The 27,170-nt window shown below is 35.0% G+C and overlaps 2 protein-coding genes across 3 annotated transcripts; one reads left to right on the forward strand and one right to left on the reverse strand.

Annotated features, from left to right (window-relative positions):
• LOC113500528 (odorant receptor 7a-like) lies at positions 1 to 5,789 on the forward strand. The gene is made up of 5 exons (XM_026881358.1): positions 1 to 1,164; positions 3,434 to 3,530; positions 4,041 to 4,154; positions 4,523 to 4,678; positions 5,707 to 5,789. Exons 1-5 carry the CDS (start codon positions 254 to 256, stop codon positions 5,773 to 5,775), a joined length of 1,347 nt encoding a protein of 448 aa, XP_026737159.1. The 5' UTR covers positions 1 to 253; the 3' UTR covers positions 5,776 to 5,789.
• LOC113500527 lies at positions 5,776 to 26,363 on the reverse strand. Of its 2 annotated transcripts, XR_003401215.1 has the most exons (6): positions 25,683 to 26,363; positions 11,094 to 11,154; positions 8,777 to 8,985; positions 7,265 to 7,430; positions 7,040 to 7,129; positions 6,642 to 6,711 (listed from the first exon to the last, which is right to left on the reverse strand). XR_003401215.1 is itself a non-coding variant. In XM_026881357.1 (5 exons), the coding sequence occupies exons 1-5, from the start codon at positions 25,849 to 25,851 to the stop codon at positions 6,621 to 6,623; spliced, it is 696 nt and encodes a 231-aa protein (XP_026737158.1). In that variant the 5' UTR covers positions 25,852 to 26,363; the 3' UTR covers positions 5,776 to 6,620. The 2 variants fall into 2 exon arrangements, 1 of the variants encoding a protein (XP_026737158.1); XM_026881357.1 differs by lacking the exon at positions 7,040 to 7,129 and having other exon boundaries at positions 5,776 to 6,711.
• Between the last annotated feature and the right edge of the window lie 807 nt (positions 26,364 to 27,170).

Consider the following 27,170-nt stretch of genomic DNA (forward strand, 5'->3'; position numbering starts at 1 on the left):
GGTACAGTAATCAATGTTGGTAGGCTTATATTACTTGAAAAAAACTGTGGAATCCTAAACATTGCATGTCAAGTATTTTATCGCGATATCAATGTGCATACGATCACTATTTATACAACCCTTTGAGGCGCCTTTTCTATTCAAGCACAGCACAACTTTTGAACCTCCTGTACATTAACGAAGTAACATTCATAATGTCAATCAAGAGACACGAAAGTGTTAGTAATATTCATAAATCTGCAGAGTGAACACCATGACTGAGACTGAGCGGCCGAGTCGGTACTTTGTGCTGCACTTTCGACTATTAAGGTTCTTGGGTTTAGGATGGTGGCACCAGCCTGATGAGGAGAACACGGAGAACTTCCCCAGCTGGTACTTGTACTACTCCATCGCTACCCAAGTCATCTGGGTCGCGGGCTTCGTTGGCCTAGAGACCATCGATCCCTTCGTCGGCAAAAAAGACCTCGACCGGTTCATGTTCAGTCTCTCCTTCGTCATCACCCACAACCTAACCCTCATCAAACTATGCATTTTCTTCTTCAGAAATGCTCAGATACAAGCCATAGTTCGAACTTTAGAAATTGAAATGTACGACTACTATCAGAACGAAGATAAAAATAGGAAAACCGTACGTTTCTCTAAAATTATGACAGGGTCGTTCCTATTCTTTGGATGGATGACTATCGGTAACACAAATGTTTACGGAACAATACAAGATATAAAATGGAAAGCCATCGTCGCGAATCTGAACGATACATCAGAGCGGCCATTTCGGACTCTACCTCAGCCGATTTACATACCTTGGAATTACCAGAAGGATAGCTCATTTATACCTACGTTTGTTCTGGAGACCGTGGGGTTACTGTGGACTGGGCATATTGTCATGACGATAGACACGTTTATTGCGTCAGTTATCCTGCATATGAGCTCTCAGTTCGAGATACTACACGAAGCAATAACGACTGCATACGATCGCACAATGGGAACTCTACGCCAAGGATTACATCATGACGCAGTTAATGTACCAGGGGGAGAATCCAGCGCAATCGACATAGATGATAACAGTGAAAAAATTGTTCAGTCGTTTTTCTCGAAAGAGGAAATTGAAACTGCTCTACAAAATACATTTAGGGTTTGTTTTAAGCAACATCAAGTACTTATAAAGTAAGTGTGAAATAAGTTACAAAATATTTTCATGATCCTTATTACATTCAAAGCTTGAGTTGTACGAGTATATGACTTAACTTATTGTGTGTCCTTTTAAGTTTTTTTTGCAGTGAGTATCACATAATGTAATAAAAAACCATAATTAAAAAAAATACATACTACACAGCTGCGTCTAAAAAAATAACAAATCCTTCCATACACAGACACAGAACAAAAACAAAAGAATGTTCTAACAAACACCTAAATCAAACTAAGTAATCTGAGTTATAAGTAGTCATAATTTTAGGGGCGTACAAATAAAATAAATCTTGAATACCACGCTAACTCTTGGTAAGGAACCAAATAAAATACTGTAATCCCCGATTGTCTTCGCGATAAACTTGGGTCCATGCGTCCTTTGTTTTATATTTCATCAATGAAATATGGTAATGATAAGGGGGGTCAAACACTGAGGAATATGACAGTTATAGACATAATGTCCCGAGTTATATTCAAAGAGCGTCTGCGAATATAAGGGTTGTACTTCATTGAGACGTAACAATCTTGCCAGAAAAAGTATTACCCATCGTAGGCTAGCAATAGCAGACTGGCCAAATAAGTATGTGGTAGATCGAGTCATTATGATTATTACAACCATCAGGAATGCAAAAAGATTATAAAGCATTTTAAAATATAAGTAGTAAAGTAAAAACTTATGAAGTAAAGACTTTAAAAACGACAAAGCTTTATACACATTAGACATAAGAGGTTATTCTAAATCGTCGCCTATGGATTAAGAAGTCATTTAATATGCATCACTTGGCAACGTGTCTGACAAAGTCATTGCGTCCTAGTTAGTTATTACCCTAAGGAATAGCCATGTTACGTCGTGTTAAGTAATCAGACCGGGCTAGATAATCAGGGACACTTTGTATTCCATCCTGACTTTTCAATCTGTTTGCTCAGCATTTTTCCGGATTATAAAAGTGTAGAGAAATGTTTTACACTTTTTTAGTCGCTGATTTGATTTACTTGTAGATGTTATTGTCGTTGTTTAAATAGAATTGGTCTTGTTAGTTATAAGTATATATTTTGGGTCATTAAGGTTATAATAAAAGTAAAAGATGCGGTATACAGGTATATAAGTTCTTTAAATCTGGCAACACAATGAAACATTAAAACAAAAGTTTTGATCGTAACTAAGTTTTAATTTTTTTGTTTCAAGTTCATGCATAGGTCGATTTTGTCTTTTACTTTACTCAAATAATTTACAACCAAAACGACATACTGTAATATGTTATTTAAATACTATACGGCAAACAGTAGATCATAAAACCATAGCTTTTTAAATAGAAATACCTATACATTGTTACTACAAAATTAAAAATAAATCAAACGAAAACTTCATTCAATTTACAATCGTCAGGCAAAAAAATACGCTCTGAAAAATTAATCAAGTAAAACAGGAATCACAAACAAATCGTTGGCTTCGACTGAGTCGGGACTACCCCTGAGTGCACGCTAAAGTTTTTGGCATCCGACCGACTTGGACTGGCCCTCCAGTCGAACATCCTAAACTGCCATAAAGTGCAATGTGAATTAACTGTAAGGACCGGGATCTCGAGCCAAACTAGCGCACTTTAACGAATAACCCCACATAAATAGCCGGCAATTATAGCGAACTAGAAAACCTAATCGGATGGAAGAAACGTATTACATCGGAACACGATCTGTTGCAAATGGGAATACAATGTCTGATGGCAATAAAAAGGAGAGCGGAATCCTAAAGCCTTTCTATCTCCGATAATATTGTAAAGGAAAAAATATCATCATACAGTCTTTTTCCCCTCATCCTTAAACAATTGTACGCAACCAAATCGTACTAATAAACCTTACATAAAGGACAGATATGTTTATTCAAGACGTTTATTTTCATTTTAATAGAATCCGAAAGGCGCGACTCCCGCGCTTATTGGAAACGTGCCTCCTTCAACAAATAGAGATATTTGCGGGGTCAATAAAGGGCAGGTCTGAAAAATGATGGGTATCCCGCTGCGTAAAAAATGTCAATTCACAGTCGATACGAAAGCAATAAGGGGACGGAGTCTCGTGGATATGACGCACTGCAATATCTCAGGATTACAACCTCAATATTGTCAGTTGGTTTGCCTTTTTTCCACTCTTAGATCAACATAATCTGTGCTTTATATTCACCTATCTGCACAGATATTAGAATAAAGTTTTCACTACCTACTACTGTTGTAATATTTTTGAACTTGGTTTTCAGTTGCGTCGAGTTATTCTCCAGGACTTATTCTTACGGGTTTATGACTCAACTGCTATCCAGCATGGCTGCTATTTGCGTTGTAATGGTTCAAGTTTCGGTAAAATTCTCTGATTTACTTCGCTTTTATTTTTGCATAAAATTTGATACTAATTTTTATTGTCGTTCCGGGCTGTTTATTATTAAGAACTTAGATGGACTTTGAGCGTAAAATTCTACTTTGTTCGTCTATAAATTGTTTATTTGTGAATAAATATCATAAAGTCGGTTTTTACCAGCCATTATACGAAACAAATTAAGTATTCCTAAAGTGACCTATTTACCATTGTTTACCCCACCTTCCAAATCAATACCATTACAATTGAATTGCCTAAACAATGAAAGTTCCACACACCAAAACTTCATGTATAAATGGGAAAGTTCTGAAGATAATGAGACCGTAAGCAGGAACTGAAGTAATCTGAAACTTACGTGGCTTGAGTGGTGGGGACTACAAATGACAGTTTGATGTCTCTACTTTGGAATCGTGCCAAAAATAACAAGCCTCTTGTTAAGCCGAATAGAACCTCCTTTCTGTTGCTTCCTAAATTAATTACGTGTACCTTTGCAGCAAGACGCATCGAGTTTCAAGTCTGTTAAATTGGTGACGTCATTGGCATTTTTTGTGGCCATGATCATTCAGCTGGCGATACAATGCTTCACTGGAAATGAGTTGACTCTACAGGTATTTGGACTAATAAGTTTTTTTTGTCTGTTCAACATTAATGCGTATACAATGTTATAGTGAAAAGAAGGTAGTGACTGTGGTAAAGAAGGTGGTGGTTCGTCCAACACATTAAAAAAAAATGTTTATTCGTCAAACAAACTTTTTCAGTCAGTCTTACATAGCAACCCGCTTTAGGTAAGCATTTACCTGTATTAGGAGGACCCGCTCTTCACCTTCTAAAGTAAGACTAGCAGAAGAGGAAGCGAGATATTGGACAACATAACGTTTAGAATCACTTCTGCAACTTTCACATCATCAGACCACCTTTCACATACATCTCTCACTATAACCTTTACAAGGCTAACTAGTTAAATCTCGGTGACCAGGCCGAGCGTATATCAGACGCGGTGATGCAGTGCAAGTGGGAGCGGATCCCTCCGCGACAACGACGTCTGCTGCTCATGATGATGATGAGGGCTCAACGTCCTCTGAGGCTGACCGCCGCTGGCTTCACTCACATGGATAACGCGTGTTTCCTTGCTGTAAGATAATTAACCTTATTGCATTGTATTTGAGTTTATTTTCACTTACTTACCTTTGCACTGTTAAGTTTTTTGTGTCCTAAAGTAGTTCTGGTTGCTTTTCTTTTGATTTGCAGTTATTTTTTCAAGGTTTGACTGGTTTAACGTGCCATAATTTTAACTACTCTCTATTTTCCCTGCTCTCCAACTTGGATCACGTCATGAATCACGGAAATTATATCTGTTAGAGTATCTATTAACTAACAGCCTTCTCTTCCTCACATTTATTCATAAACTTAAGGTATATTGCATAATAATAAAACCAAATTATTCCCAATCAAAATTCTTACATTCAACTACTCTATTCACATGCACATCACGTGATTACTTGTCTCAACATCATACGACGAACGCTCTAAAACAATCAATTCCATACATAATAGTTCGAAGCGAAAGTAAAAATACGAAAGTAATAAATGCATAAAGAAACAGTAAAAACTTCATGCTGTATGGACCTTGCCACGCAATGCTTTTATGAGTTAGTTGAACTTAAAGTATATGTATTTCAGAGCTCTAGAATTAATAATTTTGGAATTTTAATTAAGTTCATCATATTAAGTTCATTTTCTTTAATAATTGGTTCTATCTGACTCAGCGTCAGACATAGTTCGATTAAGACGAGGAGATATTAGAAAAATACCTAAAACATACTTCCTTCCAATATTGCTTAATACATTCACGACAAGAAACATAAAATACAATTCAATAAAAGCGATAAAATCCCCCCTTATCAAACAATAGAATCAGGTGATTGCCTACTGTTTTTGCTTGTACCATTTTCGTTTAGGCATTTTTACCACACAATACAGCAAGGAAGACTATGGGTAGACTATAGGAGAAAGAGATAAAGTGCCTGTACTAAGAAGTCTTGAAGTAGGGACTGTTGTTATTATGAGGGAAGATGAAGAATTGCATTGCGCGTCCCATATGATAAGAGTCCATACAGAGGTTTGGTTGCAGAAGACATAATAAATAACTTTATTTTCCAGATAATGAAAGCGGCCTACTCATATTATGCAGTACTAAGCCAAAAGGATGAAAAAGAAAATACAATTTAATTGTAATATAATTTAATTATAATATAGCTCCACAGAACTCCGCACATAACTACAATCTATACTATCACAGTTTCTTCGTACGTATAAACATTATAAAAGTAATAAAACTTAGATGTAGTTTTCTAGTTTAAACCTACATTTACCACCATACAGAACAATAACAACTTTGACTATTGTAGACACGAATAAAAATGAATTAAATTTTAAGGACTTTCTGTTACATTATATTTTTACAAAGCCCCTTTGTAAATGAAACTTGAAACGATGAACGCTAGCGGAAAATTTCAAAGAACGCAATAAAATTGTGTCACTTTGAGAGAGAAGGTGAAATTTGACACATTTTCGTATAATAGATGCAAATTACAAAATGGGTGTAAAATTAGTTAATGGAATTCTGGTAATCTGAGCTCTTTAAACTGAAATATGTATGAAAACTCCATGAACCAGAAAAAAAAGTAAAAACTGTACTGTACACTTTACTGTGTAAAAAGGCTAGGTGTATTCTACAGCTAGCTGGCTGGAATAATAAATTCTTTTTCTAAAAAGAAAACACGCCGTGCACATTTTAAAAAATTGAACGTCAAATGAAAAAAATGGAGCGCGATCGGAATCCTACTTGAAAATGACACCTTGTTTCGTCCCGATAGCACGGGATTCCGACTTTAGATACACTTTTACATTTTCCGGTCCTTTGACAAACCTTTGAATTTTTAATTTGCATCGATACACTCTGTCTTGGATAGTGGACGAACAATTTATTTGATAGGTAAAAGTTGTCCATACATTCGCTATTGCCATACACGATTCTTCATTGGCTAAAGTAATCTATCTAATACAAAAATATTTTACGAATCAAAGTTCAAAAGTGGCGGCTTTGGTGTCACTGACCGCGATCTCTCTGTGGTCTTGATGTCCAGAACTGTCATCTCTTCCGATCTGCAATATGAAAGTGATTTTTAAATAAAAGCTAGAAAAATAATTATTTCTTGCGTGGCTAAAAATACACATATTTTTATTGGCATACACGATATTTGAAGCTGTTAACAATGCACAAGGTAATTTGCATTAATTAAAGATAATAGGTGGAATAATGTCATAATTTTATTTTATTTCCACGGTGACTAATGTTATGAGAAAACATTCGATATGACGTCAGTGGAACAACAGAATCTCAATTATTTACAATCTATTCTATTCTATACCTACAAACTGAACACCTGTTAATAAACGACGAAGGTACCAGGAAAACATAGACAAATCGTACCTGTCCGTTTCAGAGCGCTCCGCTAGTATAACAGTCGATAGTCGATCAGCAATCGTATAATGCTACCTCGGTAGGACGCGGGTCAGAGTACTAGGCGAACATAAACAAATGGTAACCATCAAACACGCGTCGCGTTCAATGTATGCAAATTAAATTCAGCTGAATCGCGTTACCTAGATAGTTTAGTGTCTAGTGAGGTACCAGGAGAACATAAATATAAAGTACCTGTCCTCCTCTTCGTTGTGGCCGGCGTTGTAGAACACGTCTGGAAGCGGCGAGTCGTGCTGACTTAGCAGGGAGCTGCCGGCGCGCGGGGAGTGCGGACCGTGCGTGGCGTACGGCGAGAATGGCACAGCAGCCCTTAGCGCCGCCAGGACTAGCAACATGCCACCTACAAATATTACATTAAGATTATGATGAAAATTCCAAGAGACGTTAACGACTTAGCAAAAACGGTGGCCTGACTGAATTACATGACCTTCTTGATAGTAATCTTGACCGAATTGTAATCATAATTTAAAAGCAAGAGTTTTTGTTAAATTAAGGAAACTATCTAGTAACCAATAAAAGAATTGAACATCGCTCTCATATTTTTAACCTCTTATTTTAACTAATTAAGTTGCTTTTTACTAGAAGAACCTCAGCAATATTTTAGCGAGTTCATGAGTAACGTTCTTGAAGCAACGAAAACATTCTGCGTAAACATCTCTTAGATTGCACAAACAGAATTCGGGTCGCGTTGGAACACTAAGCTTTAAGGCACGAACTTTATGTTTTTCAAAGAGTTTAATGTACAGTGACAGGTACGTGGTGGCGACATATTTATAGCCTGGCATTTCTTATTGAAGAACTTGCATGTTTCGAACTAGGATCTATTTTTTTTTTTACTTTTTCTATGAAATGAGTGAAAATAATTGATTCTGTAAGTATCAAAGAATACTTCAACATTTTTGGATGTCTTCGTTTTTGCTAATACTGGAGTCGACATTTCTTATCGGAAGGACAATCCTAAGAAGAAATGTCGAAACAAACCATGGAGGTTATATCACATACAATCAAGGACATATTTGACATTGGCACAAAATAGATAGTATAATTTAAAAAAAACTGCGAAGCATCAGCTTTTTTTTTCACAACACACAGTTTGAAAAATAAAATTTCTCACAAACATAATTTTATTCATCTCGAATAATAATCAGAATACTTGGAGCGTCGGAGCAGCACTTACGTCTCTTCAGTCACCCTTCACCGCTTCCCAAGTATTTTAGAGTGAACAAAAAGCTTCAATCTTTGAGCAACACGCCTGCCTGTCACGTACTGATTTATAGTATTACACATCAAATACTTGGTAACAATTTGGGGATGTAAAAACGTTATGCAAAGGTTTTTAGTTATTTTAGAAGAGTACATGTGTCCGATCCTTTGGAATTCGATAGATTACTAGGATGAGATGGTGTGTGTTACTTGTCGCATCATAATCATCATATGATACATATTTTAATATAGGCATTTATATGTTAAGTAAGCTCATTTTCGTTTAAAAGGGTTACTTCTTAGGGATTCGGGACCAAAGTGTAAAAACGGAGCCCTATAACTAAGACCATCTGTCCATCTGTAATCAGGCTGTTCTTCTTGAACCATGGTACTAGCTACAATTTTAATCTTTCGAGATTTCAATCCTTATAGCGATTCTAGGACACATAATTTAAAAAAAAAATAAGCAATCTACAAAATAACCTGCAATTGTAGCCAGCAGCGTCAGATGAGCAAACAGCAGCGCAGTCGCCGCACATGCGTAGAACGGCGCACGCGCACGTCCGCACGACCACCGCATGAAGTCCCAACAGCGGAGTGACAGCGTGTACTCCCCGCGGCGACACAGCAAGTCCACGAATAACGCGGCTACCCACATCGTCTCCAAGATCAGGACGAGAGCAGCTCCCACCCTGGAATTAAGGTTATATGTCAGGGATCACCATAAAACACCTTGGATATACCATCAAACAAACCTAGCCCTTTCCCAACTATCGGTTTCCAGTCTAACCAAATTCAGTTAAGCTGGTACTTAACGGTTTTACAACATCTGCCTATCTTACCTCCTCAACTCAACCCAGTTATTTGGCAACACGATACCCCTTAGTTACACTGGTTGTCAGATTTGGACATAGCTTGGATATGCCATCACTTTTTAAGTCCCATGTCCAAAGGGTAAAAAGAGTGTTCAGTAAATGAAGAATTAAATTCTTTCAAATAAAAGAACAATGTGCAGAAATATTTGGTATAATGACTTTACACTTTCTCATTTTCAGTTACAGCAAACTGGCTCAAAAACTACCGTTAGTAAAACACTCGATACAACAGCCGAAACCGCACATGACAGCTCTGGCATTTACGAGAATTTAGCTGGCGTAAACTGAAAATACTCGGCCGTAGATCACGAAAGTAAACGGGCCTGGGGTCTGTTTGTTCTGGGTTGTTGTCACTGAAGGTTCCGTATTGGTGCTACAAACAAGGACCATTTACTAGAATTATATCTTTAGATCGAGATCCACAGCTAAGTGGGGCGTTAGCTTCAGATAAATCATATTCGTTTTTATACACTAGTTCTGGAAATTTTATGAGGCCTCGACTTTGCAGAACGATGCACGATATTTTTTATGGATGTATTTTTTACGTATATATACCTTTTTTTTGAAGGCGGGGGAATCCAAATGGACACCCGCTCACTCGGGGGAGTAAATGGGTAGTGTCAGACGTTTACTGACTAAACCTGAACGCCGCGCTACGTCATCCGCGTTTTTGTGTCGGTGTATGGCAATGCGTTGCAATCATTCATACACCAACCGCGGGCAACGAATGTACCTATACCTACACATCCCAGCCCAGTGAGTCATATATGAATATGCCTATTGTTTTAATTTTACGTACAGGCTATTGTACAGACGGATAGATTATTATTACACGTATTCAATGTTTATAAAACTTGATTATAGATATTTCATCTCAGAATCTACTCTAGAAGGAAAAATACCGATATACCTCTTTTTTCCCTATTAATAAAACATTTATATTTGAAGCCACAGCAACGAATTTAACACCACAAACAACGAGACCCGGCTAAAAATAACTTTAATCTTTTACTTTTAGGAAATTGGAAGTCATAAAAAAGTTTACAGCCGTTTTCCGATCCAAGGAGTAATAAATTAACTAAAGTTGAGCTAAATTCTTGTAACGAAAGCCTGCAAAATATCAGCACGTAATAAGTATCATTTATAGGAATGCTGATAAATAAAATGCGTTTTATTTCGCAAGTTTGCACTATCATAATGTCATCACCATTTACTTAATATTGATCCTAGAAAATAAATGGGAAATTTTCGGAAAGAGTTCACTTTGTATAAACTGTTATAGATGGCTATCGTTGCTCAAATAGCTATCAAGTTTGTGGAACTGTTTTGGACACGCTAGTCGTTAGCTATATGAGATATGACCCAGACCAGTCTCAGTCAAAAACAAATGACTATTCGGGTGGGCATTGTGGCAGTAATAGGTAGATCTACTGCTAAAGATTGGTTTTAAATGGCCGTTACAGTAGCAAGTGGTAAAAGGGTTGCACGTTTTTATGCTTAAGGAATACTGTTTCTTCCTAAGAATATTTCGTTATATTTCATGGGGATGATGACTGTGTATTTTTATAATCAATAATTAAAAATCTTTACTCATACAAATACTTTAAACGTATTTTTGCCTTCATCTGAACAATATCAATTGACAGTTTAAGAGAAGGCTTATGTTTAAGACCTGTGACCTTCGGAAATTAATACACAATAGTAAGTTAGTTCCATTCACTATAATTTGACCAATTAATGGTTGCGGGGCAAATAACGCTTCCATTTTAGTAACTACAATATGATGGACAATGAAAAACAAAACCGATTTCATACCTATAAAAAAAAACCTTTTTGTTTTGTAATTTGTGTTTCCCAGTAGTCAGCAACTGACAAACTGATTCTCAGTAACAAAAACTGTAAAAATAATTGCTAAATGTACTCACAGCAATCCCGGTGCTATTTCGTACCCCAGGACCAGAAGCTCTGTTCCGGCGCCGCTCATAACTGAAAAACAAAAAACCATCAGTCGAATAACATTTACTCATCCACTATTTTTTCGTACAGACCAGAAAAATAGGTGAACGAAACGCTCGATAACAGGTATATGACAAAAGTGCGACTAAAAATGAGAGGTTAATCTCACACACTATTGAAACATTTAGAACTGTTTTTCGAATTCTGTCCAAGTCGAAACCTAGCCAAGTCGATTAACCCTGTAAAAAACTAATAGAAGAATGACTGTCTCCTTTAAGTAAGCCTTATTTTGTTCCTTTTTTTATATAGCCTACTGTGTCCCACTGCTGGGCAATGGCCTCTCCCAAATTTTTCTCTATTCTCTGAGAAGAACGATTCTCTGTTCGGGGCCACATGGAAACAGCCCGTGCGGTAAGCGAATTACTAATTTTATCAATTAATGACATAGTTATTCATATAGTAACAGTTTTCTCACACGTATTTATCGGGATACCCCTAATAGTTTCGGACCCAATCGGTTAGTCCTTAATAATGGCGGGTAATTTAGGTCTCCGGTTGAGTCCGAAACTATCCCGATAAACACGCGTGAGTAAACCAGTATAGAAAAAAAATACCTATGAAACTGAATGTGATTATAATTAATCACGAATATAAGTGCAGCGATAAAGCGTTGAAGACTAAAATTTTAATATTCATCCTCTTTACAAAACTCATTAAATAACTATTTACAACTTAAGAAAACTCAGCCGATTCTCGTACTTATTTTCACTGTTTTGCTACCATTAAACCAAGATAACAGCTCTTTAAGGCATTTTAAATCAATTTTATTGTCATTAAGCTTGAAATTTGTGAGGACACAAAATTATAAGGCCATTTAAAACACAATAGGAAAACATGATAAAAAATGTGTTTTAAGTAAGCCTCGGTGTAACGACAAAAGCTATAAAGAATTACCAGGAGCGCAGACATCCTTAGCAGGTATGCTGCTTTATTATATGTGTAGGAGAAGTTATTATCTAGAAAACTTAGCTGACGAAATTCAGTTTCCCCTAAGTTACAAAGTTGAAAGTGTCAGAAATACTTGGAAGTTTGTTAAGTTTGCGCTTCTGCCAGATATATTTTTTGGCACTGGCTTGAGAACTGGAAGAGTTATCCTTCTTTTTTAGAGAATTTTCAACAAGGACCTTCTTTTGTGTTTTATTAAGATTTAGTCAACTCTCTGTTTTTATTGAAAGAAGCTCGTGGAATTACAAAGCTGTGTTATGCGTATTAGCTTGAATGTGTCGGTATTAAAACCATCCATAGAAAGCAAACATTTTTTAACGAAGCCTGATTATTCTTTCTATTTCCTTAACTTATTCATACTTCAATTTTAAGGTTCCGTACTGTAACTAAAGCCCTGATGTCTGTCTGTTTGTCCGTCCTTCTGTTATCAGACTTTTTAGTACATACAATGGTATAATTATGGGTCATCAATTTCTTTTTCTTTATCATAATTGGCCTTAATGTCGCTAGGCAGACTCTTCACTCCAACTTTTTGTTAACACCAGTTCTTACGTAAATATCGTAAATTATTAAGTTAAACCTATACAATATTCATTAACCGTGACACAAATACATTAGTCAAGACATTCAAAGCAATGAACTGTAAACGGAATTTCAAACTCTGCTCAGCATTGCCGAAGTGCCGAAGATTGAAACATTAATTATTTACTAGGCACCTACTTGTGTTAGCGTTTCGCTTTCTTTATTTCATACACAGATTTATTTAGATCATATTAGCTTATTGTACTGTTTTTTATGAGTATGAGGAAGATTAAATACTTCGTATTTATGTTTCAATCGGTTAATAGGTTGTAAGTTGTTAGGTACGACGTGATGAATTGCAACGCATTACCAAGTTAGCCGCTTCGTTCCCCTACGAGGTAGTGACTGACTTCGTTAAAGAATGGTGTTTGCTACTTCGATAACGAATTTCATCGAAATTTGACCCGCTAATTAACAAGCGTATATACATACAAACACACTGCATTTCACATTTATGAGAACATAGACATATTAGTGAGAAAATAATCTTATAGAACAATTGGAATCGGGAAATTTGCCTGGTGCTACATAAAGAGTATCCCATCACAGTTTATACAAATCTATCGATATCCTAGCATGAACAAAGATGATAAAGAAAACTACAACGTAGGACATAGACAGGAAAACATCACAAATCTAAAAAGTGGATATCAAAACTTTTCCTTGAATAACAACGGTATTGTGTTTTGCAGGAAACTCTCAATTGGATAAGCTATACACGTGTATGAAATATTTCAGGGAAACATGCAATGTTAGGTACCTTAGTGTTGAAAACTGAATGAAGATTGATATGATTGTATGGATACAGTATATGTCATAAACAGGTAAAGTTTGCGAGTTAGTGACGTTGTAGAGGAAATCTCAAGAACTACTGAATCGATTTTGGACGTGAGTCAGCTAGTTGGTATGAAAAAAGTTGAAGATGTTTGAACAGATTATGGTTATCCAATCCTGTGAGAAGCATTGCAAATAAAAAACTTTAGTAAGAATTACATATAATCATCAGATCACTAGAATTTGAATGATGAATAAAATTATCATTGTTTATAATTAACACTTGTTAGTTTCATTCCAAAAAGTTATATACGTCAATGTTTCATTCACATAGAACCTTAACGTTACGGTTACTTGAGGCAACTAAAAAACGATAAGATAAAATTATTTTTAGAACAACCGCGTAATGGTGATTCTAAAAATAATTTGATCTAATATTGCAAACTCAACAAGGTCGAAATTTAAACATCTGGATAAAATCTTTTTACGTAAAACTGTTTAAAATATTGCGTAACACTTTCTTCAGACAGCTCGTTAGTAATTTAAGTTAGTTTTTCTTAGCCAGTGTGGTAGTGATTTAAGACGAGCTGTATCTTTATATCGTCTGCGACTAAAACCTTATTCGTAGAACAATTCAAAGCAGGGATGGATCATAAATCTATATTTATGATACCTATATATTAGGATCGTGTCAGACGTTTCAAATCATTGATTTCCATACCCCGTGTTGCGATCACAAACACACATCAGCTCCAAGTACCACAACATACATTGATACGAAATAGTAAATATTTTATGTAATTTTCGTCCTTTTATACCATTAAAGACTCTTGTGATAGAAAAGACGTCATTGGGAGTAAAAACGAAAGTATTAATTACGATCCTCTCCTTTATTCCAGCTATTACCAAAAAAAGTTGTTTTGTCTCATTCTCTTCATTTTAACGTCGTACAAACACTAATTTCGGATGCACAAACACTGGAAGTCAAAACTAGTCTGAACAAAGCTAGCCAGCGCTTTCAGCATCCATATAAATATTTGTTTTGTGCTTCTATAGTAGCTCATTCCGAGATTTGGGGCAAAATACATCCGTTATATAAAAAGTTCTTTCACTTTGTGTCTACAATAAATGTAAGTACATTATTTCGTTTTAAAAACTGCAGGGTAAGCTGCCTGAACGCAAAGCGGGCCTTGCTCTTCTCCACTCTTTGATGAATAAATACTTTTTGCCAACTTTTTATAAATAGTCTCCAATTGTGCCTGTTGATATTTACGAGAGTATCAATCAACTGTGTCAGCTTATCGTCTTCTATCACAGGTTCATGACTAGAATACCCCGATACCTTCCGCTCACAAATTGAACCCGCTTCGGCTGTTAATAATTACCAACTTTACAAACAAACGCTGAGTCTACAAATATAAAATAAAACTACAACAATAGTAAAATGATCCCCGCAACACGGGCCCTAAGGACGAAAAAAGAGAATTACCATCGACATTATGTACAAACGTGAGCACAATACGTAACTCTATATTTTGCCGTCTATGGCAAGAATTGTATTTTTAGAAGTTTGTGGAAGTGTCCTTTTGGGACAACATCTGTCATTTACACTTACATAGGTAAGTAGACAGGTACTGTTATATATCTATACTATTCCATTAATACATTATTAGTTAAACAAAAAATTATGAATAAAATGGATAATTAGATCTTAAGAAGTCTTAGAATCTTGACGGGGAATTAAGAGTAGTATCAGACAGCCTATTACCACAAAAATAATTAGATTTTTGCTACTACACAGAGACTCAGGACAAGCATCCGTGAATAACATAAACTATCGATCGAACCCGCGACACGTCGGGCACAATGTGTTTAGCGTGGTGATATCAACTATTCGGCCATCCGTGCAATCAGAAATAACTATCCCAAAAACGGATGAATTCTAGTAGAACCTTAGTGAAAACATCGAAGCAATAATTAAAACTTCACAATCTGTCAGAACTTCTATCAATAAATAAACTACTAATCAATTTCATCATACCCATGGCCATATCATTTAAACAACCACGCAGAATCAAATCGTTCTGTTTACTCTATAGTCCTTATCAGAGACGATTGACCATCCAATGACTATTTCTAAAGCGATATACGCAGTAATATTTATAATTATGTGAGATTTCATAGACAGTATTACACATATCATTTGATTTGAAGGAGACCAATAGGCAAAAGATCTTTGCAGTTGGTCGCTGTACGTGTGTTTTCTACCAATTTATCTATACTAATATATAAAGCTGAAGAGTTTGCTTGTTTGTTTGTTTGAACGCGCTAATCTCAGGAACTACTGGTTCGATTCGAAAAATTATTTTTGTGTTGAATATACCATTTATCAAGGAAGGCTATAGGCTATATAACATCACGCTGCGACTAAGAGGAGCGAAGATACAATGGAAAATATGAAAAAAATGGGGAAAATTCTAACCACGTGGACGAAGTCGTGGGCAACAGCTAGTATGTAAATAAATAAACAAAAGCATGAAATACAAACTTTTTACGAAGTTTCGGCAAGAACCATAGCCGACTCCATCTTGGATTGTGCGACTGGGTATAAAGGCGAAGAGATCCGATGAACCATTGAAGATAAAATAAGTATTACACGTGATAAGCATCGATTGCAATATGTTACTCAAGGAAATTGAAAAGGAATCCTCCACACATCTCGCTACAAGATAGATCGCCGTTGATTTTATAAATAGTAGCGCATTGATGCTCGAACCCAGATATTTATAGCGCCGCGAAATTTCGACGAATGAAGACGTATGTTTGTTAGATCCCATTCAAGACGCCGGAAGAATATCCTTTGTTAGACTAGTATTTTTTGCGACATTTATCGATTTTATAAATGTTATTTATTTATACTTGTGTGTGTATATTTCGCTTCTATGCATAAATGGTCAACTTCACGTAAACCAGCCAGTGTTTTTTGCGGAATAAACGATTACCCAAATTAGTTCATGTCCGTTCATCGGCTGTGCTTCAAAAATCAACGACAAAAAGTACGATTTGTTTAAAAGAAAATTTTGAAAATCTTTCCGTTGAATTAGAAGAAGGAAAAAAAATACCTAGACAGAATGAGTTTGGTAATGTAAAGCCAAGACTTCCCGGAAACATCAAAAATTCAATGATACAGGACCAACATCAGTTCCCTTTGTTAGCATTATAAAACTTTTTCTTTAACAACTTTTCCTAAAGACGGAAAGTTCTGTAAACGGTAGGTCAAAAAGAAATGGTCATTTCTCATGGGAATAAAAGTTATGAGCAGGAACTGAGACTGGTATTGGGTTTACTGATAATTATAATTATTATGCGATCTCAAGAAATAGTGGCATAAATACGGCATTAAAACTGCAGGAACTTAATACAGAATCTGAACAAAAAAGATGTATAAAAAAACAGTGGATAGGATCCAGATCAAAACAATGTGGACACATAGTAAGAATTTGAAAGAAATAGATCTTAACTAAATATAGTATTTCATTCATAGAATGGTAGGTCAAGCACAGAAAAACTTAGGTCACGGATATATTTGGCATACGTCCAGAATATTCAAAGTCTAGACTTTGTAAGTATAGAAGAAATGGATAGATGCTGACTTAATCACAACAATGGGGTATCAGACTATTGCAGAAATAATCACAACGACATTTTCAACCGACTTCTCATAAATGCGTTGCAAACCAATAAAACGATTCTTCCCACGTCATACACTGATATTGCGATAAACAAGACAAGACATGCAGATGAGTTGCCTTGACAAGATAAAATTGAGATAAGGATATAAGATAATAATTCCGTGAATTTTTAGAGTAAAGTTACCTATATGTATAATATTTTTAACAACAAAAGACTTTAAATAAAAACTACTCCACCAATCTTGATGTAATTATGGAACCAAATGACAGATATTTTGAACGTTAAATTTAAAATGAATCAACAAAATCCCTTCATCTAGTCAGAAGTTATGAGCTAACAAGCAATAAAAAAACAGACGTATTGACAACCTCCTGGTTTTCGTAGTCGGTTGAAAAGTTGATGAACACTACCACAAGGCCTCCCATCTTAAGTGGACAGTTGCAGTTGTGAGAGGGTGCTCTATACCGTCGTATTCACTATCTCGCTCTCACGCGTATGACAGACTTGCTTTGAAAGGGAGAAGTAGCCAGATATTAAAAGGATATTTAGAAAATTGTATGCTTAATATACCTAAGTAAGGTGTACTTGCACTGATAAGTATATCAGATTAGATTAGGTTAAACAAAGGAGGTTTTAAAAACGGCAAGAAACATTTTTGCATTTTTTAATTTTTTATGTATTTTATTCTAATCAAATTTCGCTATCCATACGTGTTCACGATCTCTGCATGTTTTTAGTAGGTACACGTGACACACTCATTATACATTTCAATCAGAGATATGAAACATTTTTAACATAAAGATGCCATAGCTGTTCGCAGTCACGTCCAAATATTAATATTCATAAGTGTCCAACCAATTGAATCTACACGTAAGCAATCATATATGCCTGTCGGATCATTCAAAATGAAGCAAAGATATATATACAAATATTCCTACAGATAACTAGCTTTTGTCAGGGGCTCGCCCTGCTAGAAATCGATAATGAATCAACATTATCGGGATAAAGGTTATAAACTATCTGCGTACCAAATTTCGTTTATATCCATACGGTGGTTTTTGCGTGAAAGATTAACAAACATTTGTTCACACAAACAAACTTTCACCTTTACAATAATAGTAGGATTGATAAACGTTCACGTACCATTGTACAATATTTTCGAACTGGTCGAATCATGATAAAAGGACCGCTCTGATTCGAAGTTTTGACTGGATCAATTGAATGGCGCCGCTTTTTTTGATAAGAGCATTATTTCGGGTTAAGAAAACTTAGCTTATCTTATCTCTTCCTATCTCAGGTAAGAAAATTGCATTTTTGAGATAGACTTGATATACATTTTTTTCTCCTTGTCTTTAACTTTTCTACCTTTCGATACTGCTCACATCCAGAGTTTTTTAAGTATTTTTTTTCTTTAATGTAAAGCACCTCCTTGGTACTTTCAATAACATTTAGTTACCATAGTAACTCTACAAAATACTTTCTATATATTACGTAATAATATCGCAACAAAATATTTCCCTACAAAACGGTCGTAGCCGCCTAGTGAATTAAAATAGTTAATTCAATATGAATTCTCGAGTGCTGTTAACCCACTGTCTCTTTTATTTCATGTCAAGTGGCGCCCAGTGGTTTAAGCCGACTGCAAACTCTTAAAACAGCTGTTTGTGGGAAAGAGATAGAGTTCTACGCGGCGTATCACGACGTCTCGCTTTCTCACATACAACAACCTGGTTTGGGAAGTGGTCGCAAGTTAAAATGAAGTTTATACGTAGCTATAGAATGCCAAAGTGGTATAACGATTTAATTCTATTGAAACAAACGAAACTTTAATATTAGTTCCCGTTTATTGTTTTCAGTTTCAACTAATTTGTTGAGTATACTGTTCAAATTAAACACTGTAAGTAATTTCATGTCTGTTTGAATCTAGTAAGAAGTTGTAGTATAAATTTAATATAATGAATGGTGAGCAAAATTACAAAAAATTGTATGAATAGTTTGACTTTACTTGGGTTCCGTTCCAAAATGAGTAAAATCGGAACTATATTATGTACTAAGGCTCCGACGTCTGTCCGTTCCGTGGGCCATTTGTCACCTGACTGTATCTCATAAATCGTTATAGCTAGACAGGTGAAGTACACAAGTGATGTAATTCTGTTGTGGTTATAAGAACAATTAATAAAAAAGGAATCGATGTCAAGGAACGTTTGATACGGTCATTTTGATGAGTGTCTTTTGTAATGCATTCTTACGGAATCCTCAATATCACGAGTCCGACGAGCACTTGACCTTTTCCTTTCTATACTTTACTTGTCATTTATCACACAACTAGATTTAGCTATTATTTATATCAGATAACAAGATTCCTTTTATGCTATTCTTAGAGCTCGCAGTTCGCTCCGTCTCGTAGTTCTAATTCAATTGTCAAGCTTAGGTTCCAGTCTTTCATATGTTAATCGGAATTCGAGTAACTCGTTATGAACATAATGGGATTTTAAAATGAGCGTGTTGGTTAAATTGGATAATTTAAAAAGGTTGTACTGTTAGAGAATCTAGGACTTAAGTTTGCCAAAACATACACCTAAAAAGTTTAAAAAGTGGTAACTAAAAATGTATTTTTTGTCTGTCCGGTTGGTCGAGTGGTTAGTGAACTGATTGCTACACCAGAGATCTTGGGTTCGATTCTCATCTATGACAAATGTTGGTGTGATGAGCATGTTCTGTGTCTTGGTGTAATTTATCTATTATATGTATTTAGGAATATAAGTATGTTTATCAGTTATCTAGTACTCATAATATAAGTTTTGCTGAGTTTGATTCTAGATAACGTTGTCTGAAATTTGCGGAATAATATTATTATTAACAAAAACTGGAAAATCTGACGATCGATTCAGCAAAAAATCACGTCAAAACACACCTATTTAGCATTTATCGTTCTTAGATGTAGCTTCAGATTAGCCCTCACACTTCTAAAACTCCTGTACCAGCTAGATGTAAGATAAAATTCGTCTCTACACGTATATTATCATATCGCGTGTGGTCCATCCAAGATTATACAGATTGTAGGTTTGTACTGCACTTAGGTGTTGGCAGAGCCAGTCGATTTGCACAAGCTGTCTCTCGAGTACTTGGGATCGAAGCCAGTTGAAGCTTTACTATATTATGTTATAATGTTAAAGATGTTGTATCAATTGTATGCTAAATGTTATCGTGACGGTGTTAAATACGTCGATTTAAATCATTTTGTAGAGTGAGTTAGTTTTTAGATTGCTGAAGTACATTTTAAACTAGTTCTCATAAAATGTCTATTGTTTAACATTTGTATCAATAGGCGGGATTGGAAAGTGGTTAATATGTGTAAGTTATGTATCTGGAAAGGAAATGTTTTTCTCGAATATTTTATCAGATAATTTGAATCTGGAATATTCTGAATCATTAGTTTAATAAGACATTGTTTTTGTTTTAATAGGTCCGCGAAAGTTGTGCAACTTCACACTACTCAGAGAAAAAGAATTCTGTTTTTTTCTCCAGTACCTTTCTTTCTCATCTATATTGTTCACATATCCCGCATTATTATATTTGTAGTGAAAAATATCATCGGGCGTAAGTCTCACTTGGTTTATTCACTGAGAGAGAAAATGGTGTAAAAGGAATGTGGCTCAGTGACCCCAGGAATGAAGAGACCCGCAAAGATTTTATCCCAGAATTCATTGTTCGCAGTCTACCTCACATTCTTTGGCAGGACTAGCGAAATTAAATTCCTGATTATTTTAATATCGACATGATGGTAGACAGACAAACGTAAGGCTTTTTCATGGATAAGAATAATAGAGGCGAAGCTTACGCTGTACCTATACTACCTATGCCTGAAGAGATTCCCATTGTTTAGCTATTAGCAGGCATATATCCATATTTTCTTTTTAAAGTTTTATGATACTTTCTTAATTACCCTAAAACACCACTGACAAAATGTTGAAGGAAAATATGTTGAGGAAATCTAGATACCAAATATTGGTATCTGAACTCGCCAACCCGCAGTAATCTATGGTGATAGTTGTTCAAACCTGTCCTATATGTGAGAACAGTCGTTAGAATTGGGACATTACGTTTATTCTAGTTCTATCAATGTAAGTATAAAATGTAATAAAATGAGCTGCCTTTCTACTACAACTATACGTGACATTTTTGCAGAAGGACGAACTGAGCTCTCAAATACCTGCTATTCAATTTACTCATTGCTAACATATACAAAAGGTAGAGACATGCCAACATCGCAAAAGATATTTTAGCGCACGTATCATCAATCATATGAGCACAAACATCAATCATAATGAACACAAACACCAACATATGTTATCTTTTATCTTACACGTAAACGCCGGCGATACGAGAAAAGAGAAATTAAGAACAGATCTCACGGCTTGACGGAACTTCTAAATAAGAAACTATATCGGCCCACCCTAAACTACACGCTACGTAGGAAACACTGAGATTTTCCTGACAGAAAAATCCAATTATATTGTTTTCCTATAACATTATTTTCCGGGATTTTGTTTCATCGTCACCTAACCTGGTCAGATCAACAAGTCAGAAAAGACGCTTTAGGTAACAATATACAGTCAATTGGACGCTATGTGGCTTCTATTACTGAATATTCTAAGTGAAGGAAATTTAGAGTTCTGCATACGAAGAGTTTTTCTGATTCATTTTGCTTTGACACGAATAGCAACTGTCCGAAAACTGTGTTATGTTTTCATGTCAACAGAAATTCTTAATGAATCTTTTTTAGGGTTCCGTATCAAATAGATAAAAATGAAACCCTGTTTCTGTGACAGGCTGCATCTTATGGGCCCTGATATGTAGACAGTTGAAATTTTCACAGATATAATTTATTTTTGTTGCCGCTTAAAAAATAAATAAATGTAAATAATAAATATATAGATCAAGTTTAAGACGTAACGTTGTTTATGTTTATAAATTGGTTGGGGCCAAATCAATTTGTAGTACTCGTCCACAAATGAATGTCACCAAACGTATGTGTTTTTCTTTAGCCTATTTATAGTACTGCAGTTGATCTACTATTTTAATAAAGGCGCTGTTATACAACGTAATTTTTACATTTTAGAAATAATAAAATAGTCGATTTTGAAAAAAACAATTGCTTATTTAGCCTTTTTAAAAAAATGCTCTTTTATTTACTCAATATACAGCAGTACAACAATAATTCTACCACCGTTCTTGAGAATCATAATTACTTGATATGAAGACAGTGTACATAATTAATACCTAAACAAACACGTACAGTAAATATACGTATTTTCGTAAAGCCGAAATCACTACGTAATATAAACTGGAATATTGTGTGTCGTCAAATCGAAATATTTGTTCAAATAACAATGTTTATACAGACGTCACAGTCAATAGTTACAATGACTTTTTAACGAGTTTTTGGGTTCCTTACGAAAATTGTAAAACGGTATTCCATGTTTTTTAGGCTGTACTATTACTATGGGTCCGTGGTCAATGTGTCAGTCTGGCACCGAGATGTATCTCATAAATCTTGAAACAATATCGTCGTGTAGAAATTTGTCCCTCTGATGATGTTTTTTGATGTTAGTTAAATAAAAATCAAGATCAAACATTTGATAGGTAGGTATGTAACCTATATTAAAATAAAAAAACCTTACCATATTTATACAGAACCCTGATTGTAGCGAGGTGAATCGCATTTTTTTATGTAAAGTAGGAATATTATGTAGATCTGTCTGTGTTGACTAAGTACACAAGATTTATAGTTTTTTTTTTTTTAATTTCACTTTGTGCTTTCGCCAATGCTTGGTAAATGTTTACGCTCGTGTCAAAATTTTGCTTAATTTGACCTCAAATGTTTTGCCGAGGAGGACTTCTGAAGACTCTTCATGGCTGAATCATTTTTAAGCATAAGTTAAAATTTAAACTTGAAATTCCGTTCGGGAGCCATAATGCCATAGACAGAAATGTAATTTCTACTTGAATTTCACTTTGTGTCTGGTTCTATAATATTACATGTTCATTTAAGCTTAGTACGAAAAACAAGACAACAGTATCATAATAAATTATATAGGTAACGTCTCTTTTTATATATATCTAGACATATTGCGATTCAAGGGCTACTTTGCTCGGGAAACGGCGGTCGTAAAAACCCTACAATATGATCAAGAACAGCAACGTGTGACACATTGAGAGCGTTTGTCTAAACTCTACATTTTCTTCACAACTATTTAAATTAAAGTGTAAGAAAAACAATATTTTTTTTACATAAACAGTGCTCTATTAATACCTATAATACGGTTGGTATTTGAGTTCGAAAAGTACGTTAACTTAAAGCACTGGATGATTCTTCCGGCGACAGAACATACGTTTGCGAAGTTACTATCCTTTACTCTGTTATTGTTCGTCGGAGAATCACCTCCGCACTTCTACTGACATAATTTTAAGTAGGTATATGTATATTGTAAAGTACGCGTAAATATCCATAGGTGCATTGATAATTAGAAGTCTAGTTACTTAAACTAGTAACTAGACTTCAATTGTTCATTGCTTATTGTTCAAGAATGATACAAATACAAGGACGAAATTATTAAGTGCGGGAGTTGTTTAAAAAAAAACAATTATACACAGGATTAACAAGTTCATAAAAGAGCTTTTATCAATAATTAATTGATTGTATAAAATACAATTTTTATTAGAGAGTCAGCGCATTCTTGCATCTTATACCTTACTTTATCGTGTGCCCCTATGTTAATATAATATATTATAACAACACTCTGCATACATTATGAATGTAGACTGACGTAAATTATTCCAGTAGTTAAGTATGCAAGCATTAAATACTCTACATAATTAATATTACTTCCAGAATTCCAATCTTAATGTGCTTCGATATTACGACAGATATGTGTCAGCTTAATATAATTATTGAATACCTGATATTGTTTTGGGGCAATATTTTCTAGTGTGTTCATTTGAAATATATGTTTTTCTCGTCATTACAAGACAAATGTAGGTTTTAATTCGAAAACTAATCACAAAAGTTTCGGAATCTCGGAAACGTAACAATTAGAATATAGATTTAATTTTTTGATCATCATCTCCGTTAAAAAAGGAAGATGGGAAATGCTTCTATGTGAAAACTTATTCCACATATAATATAAAGACTCTCTTTTGTTTTGATTTCGCCTTAATGATATACAGCATTGTTTTTTTTTCAGAATCTTCGCAACTATTCGGGTTTAACTATGTAACTATATATTATATAAACGATTACCGAAATTAATCATTTGAAGTATATACTCGTAAAACAAAAAGTAAAATAACAAAAGTGAAATGTGTCATTTGAAGCATTGTTGTGAATGCTTCCTTATGACAAACATAAACATGCTGAAATCAAGCAGCTGTTATTCTACAAATATTATGGGTACACATCAGACAAAGCGAGTAAAATTTCTGCTCCATTTCGCCGCTCCATATCTTCTTTTGCAATGGAAAAATATCTAAGGATTTTTAACGGTTATGGCGGTCTTTGATTGAGCCGAAAATTCTTTAAAAGTCTTTACAATTTTGTCCTCTGTATATAGGAGGGTAAGAAATAATTAAGAACAAATAAATCTAAGATTTTTGATAAACTAAAAATAAATATTTATGTGCTGAATATGAATTAGCAATCACTAAAGTGTAAATCAACATTATACAAACTGTTTTCTGTTGAATCAACAATTCGAATACCACTTTAAAAAAAAACACCTTCATAAAATCAAACGAATTTCTAAATAATTTTGCCACCATTTGGAAAAATTACGTCGCCAAAAAATTTTTTTTTTAGCCTAATATTATCACGATACATACAGACTTCAGACAGTATTACCACTTCCGTTTGCACGTACAAAAGCGAGATAGAGAACTACAAAACGTAGAGCAGCATCTCGTTTCCACACCTGCAAGAGCCTCACTGTAAAACCTAATAGGCCCTCAGTATAAAACAATTACATTTAGATACCACCCTCATTTCTCGAGCACTTTTCTTCCTATTACCATTCTCAAACGGTACACAGATGTTGCAAATAGCCAAATGTGTTGTGACAGATCCTGTAAACAACATTTGGCACTAATGCATTCAATATTCCTCGAAAATATATTTAAAGACTCACGACTTTAACCCCTGAAGGGTAAGCAGAGGTGCGCTGTTAAGGACAACTGAAATATATTTACTTAAAGGTAAATACCTTTAAGTATCAATATCGAAAATGTTCAACGACCTCTACTGGGTTATACTACCAATAATTCCCCTTTCTCTTTTGAAGCCATACCATACCACATACCACATATCACATATACCAAGCACTAATATTAAAAACGCCAATCAACGTCATATGACACAATTAATCTCTTCGTATTGACGCTCTAGTTTTTCTGGTCTGTATTATCAAAAACAACAGATAAAGATTTTACTATTCTAAGCTTTTGCTTACCGACTGCCGTAATAACCCCCCATAGCCTAGCTAAGGGCTGCAGTAAATCCCATAACTTCGAAGCTAAAGACTTCTTCGGAGGTCCAGCATTTCGCCTTGGCTGGAGGCGAGAAGTGCTCTGAGATTGGAGACCAACCTCCGAATCCGTTTTAATAGTAGGCACGTTCATAGCAAACACATTTCCAACACTTATATATGTAAATAATAGTTTTCGTCACTCAAAAAGAAACAATTCACAAGCAGTCATCAAAAAATGATTAGGCTTCTATAAACCCATTGTGTTAAGAAACCATTATGGAAACTAATTAATATTTCACACATTACTCGTTGAAAATGTATTTTAGTTTTCAACTTTTTTTATCGATGTTTACCAATTACATCGTCATCGTCACAGTATCATAATCAACACTATTTGGCGTTACGCCCGAGTACCAAAATACCACACCACCTTGACTATAACACGACCTATATTATTTTAATTGATCTTCATTTATTTAATTATAACACTCACTGAGAAAAAAAACAGCTCAATATTCAAATTCAAATAAAATAATTCAAGTTAAAAGAACGATGAAATTTGTTCAGAGAACGCGGCCAGTATTTTCGTCGCGGAAACTGTGAAAACTGCTTTCGGTAGACACAACCGCGCGCGGCTACGTATTGCAAGAAACTGTGGCAGAAAGCGTATATCTACCTCAATAACATACAGTATACATGCGATGTTCTCGACTGTATTATACGAGATATTCAAGAATCTCGTCGTGTCTCAATATCTCTACGTTTTAGTCAAGTTCTTACGTGTGACGGAGTACAGTTTTCTTGAGAATTTTTAAGGGATTATTTTTCGCTCGGCATATTTTTTCAGTACGACGAATATTGTTTGAAGATACAATATTCTATGACATTTGAATATATATAAATACCTATACCTATACAAAGTACCTATCTTATTTAATATCTTAATTATCTTCATAGGTTTAATTGATGAATGAAAAAATATTTAGTATCTACCGTATTCTTGGCTTTAACCTTATAAATCACAGACTATTTTTATTTCAACATCTCTAGGTCGTATACTATAATTATCTGATAAGAAGATGCGCATATCATCAATCAAAGGTAGTTACGATAATTTTACCAACATTCCTCACTGAATGGAGGTCGTTAAACAAAACTAATACGGACTGAAGGGCTCTACCACGAAGTCTGGAAGTAAGACTGGTGTATTTGTGAAAGCAGAATAGCGCTATACACTGCGTAGAGCGACATCTCCTTTTCATAGCAAACTTGTTAGTTTAAGGTGTCGTGGTACGGCCTATGAGGACCTGGAGGTAAATGTTGACAGAATAACCCTGATCTGTTACTATCCTAGTGTAATACAAAGATATCTTGTACAGAGAAGCTACTTGCATTCATTATAATTACTCACAATTTACCTTCAAATGAAAACTATTGAGCCAACCTCGATAACAATCGCCCACGTTTTCC

Source organism: Trichoplusia ni, chromosome 14, assembly GCF_003590095.1.
Source record: "Trichoplusia ni isolate ovarian cell line Hi5 chromosome 14, tn1, whole genome shotgun sequence".
Taxonomy (NCBI): Eukaryota; Metazoa; Arthropoda; class Insecta; order Lepidoptera; family Noctuidae; genus Trichoplusia; species Trichoplusia ni.

Bases quoted from the DNA above. Each gene is read 5' to 3' on its own strand.
- LOC113500528 (XM_026881358.1), top strand. From the start codon at position 254: ATGACTGAGACTGAGCGGCCGAGTCGGTACTTTGTGCTGCACTTTCGA. The intron at 1,165-3,433 runs GTAAGTGTGAAA...CTTGGTTTTCAG, and splicing joins CAACATCAAGTACTTATAAA to TTGCGTCGAGTTATTCTCCA. The intron at 4,155-4,522 runs GTATTTGGACTA...CTCGGTGACCAG, and splicing joins GAAATGAGTTGACTCTACAG to GCCGAGCGTATATCAGACGC.
- LOC113500527 (XM_026881357.1), bottom strand. From the start codon at position 25,851: ATGAACGTGCCTACTATTAAAACGGATTCGGAGGTTGGTCTCCAATCT. The intron at 11,155-25,682 runs GTAAGCAAAAGC...TTTGTTTTTCAG, and splicing joins GGGGGTTATTACGGCAGTCG to TTATGAGCGGCGCCGGAACA. The intron at 8,986-11,093 runs GTGAGTACATTT...CCTTAATTCCAG, and splicing joins GAAATAGCACCGGGATTGCT to GGTGGGAGCTGCTCTCGTCC.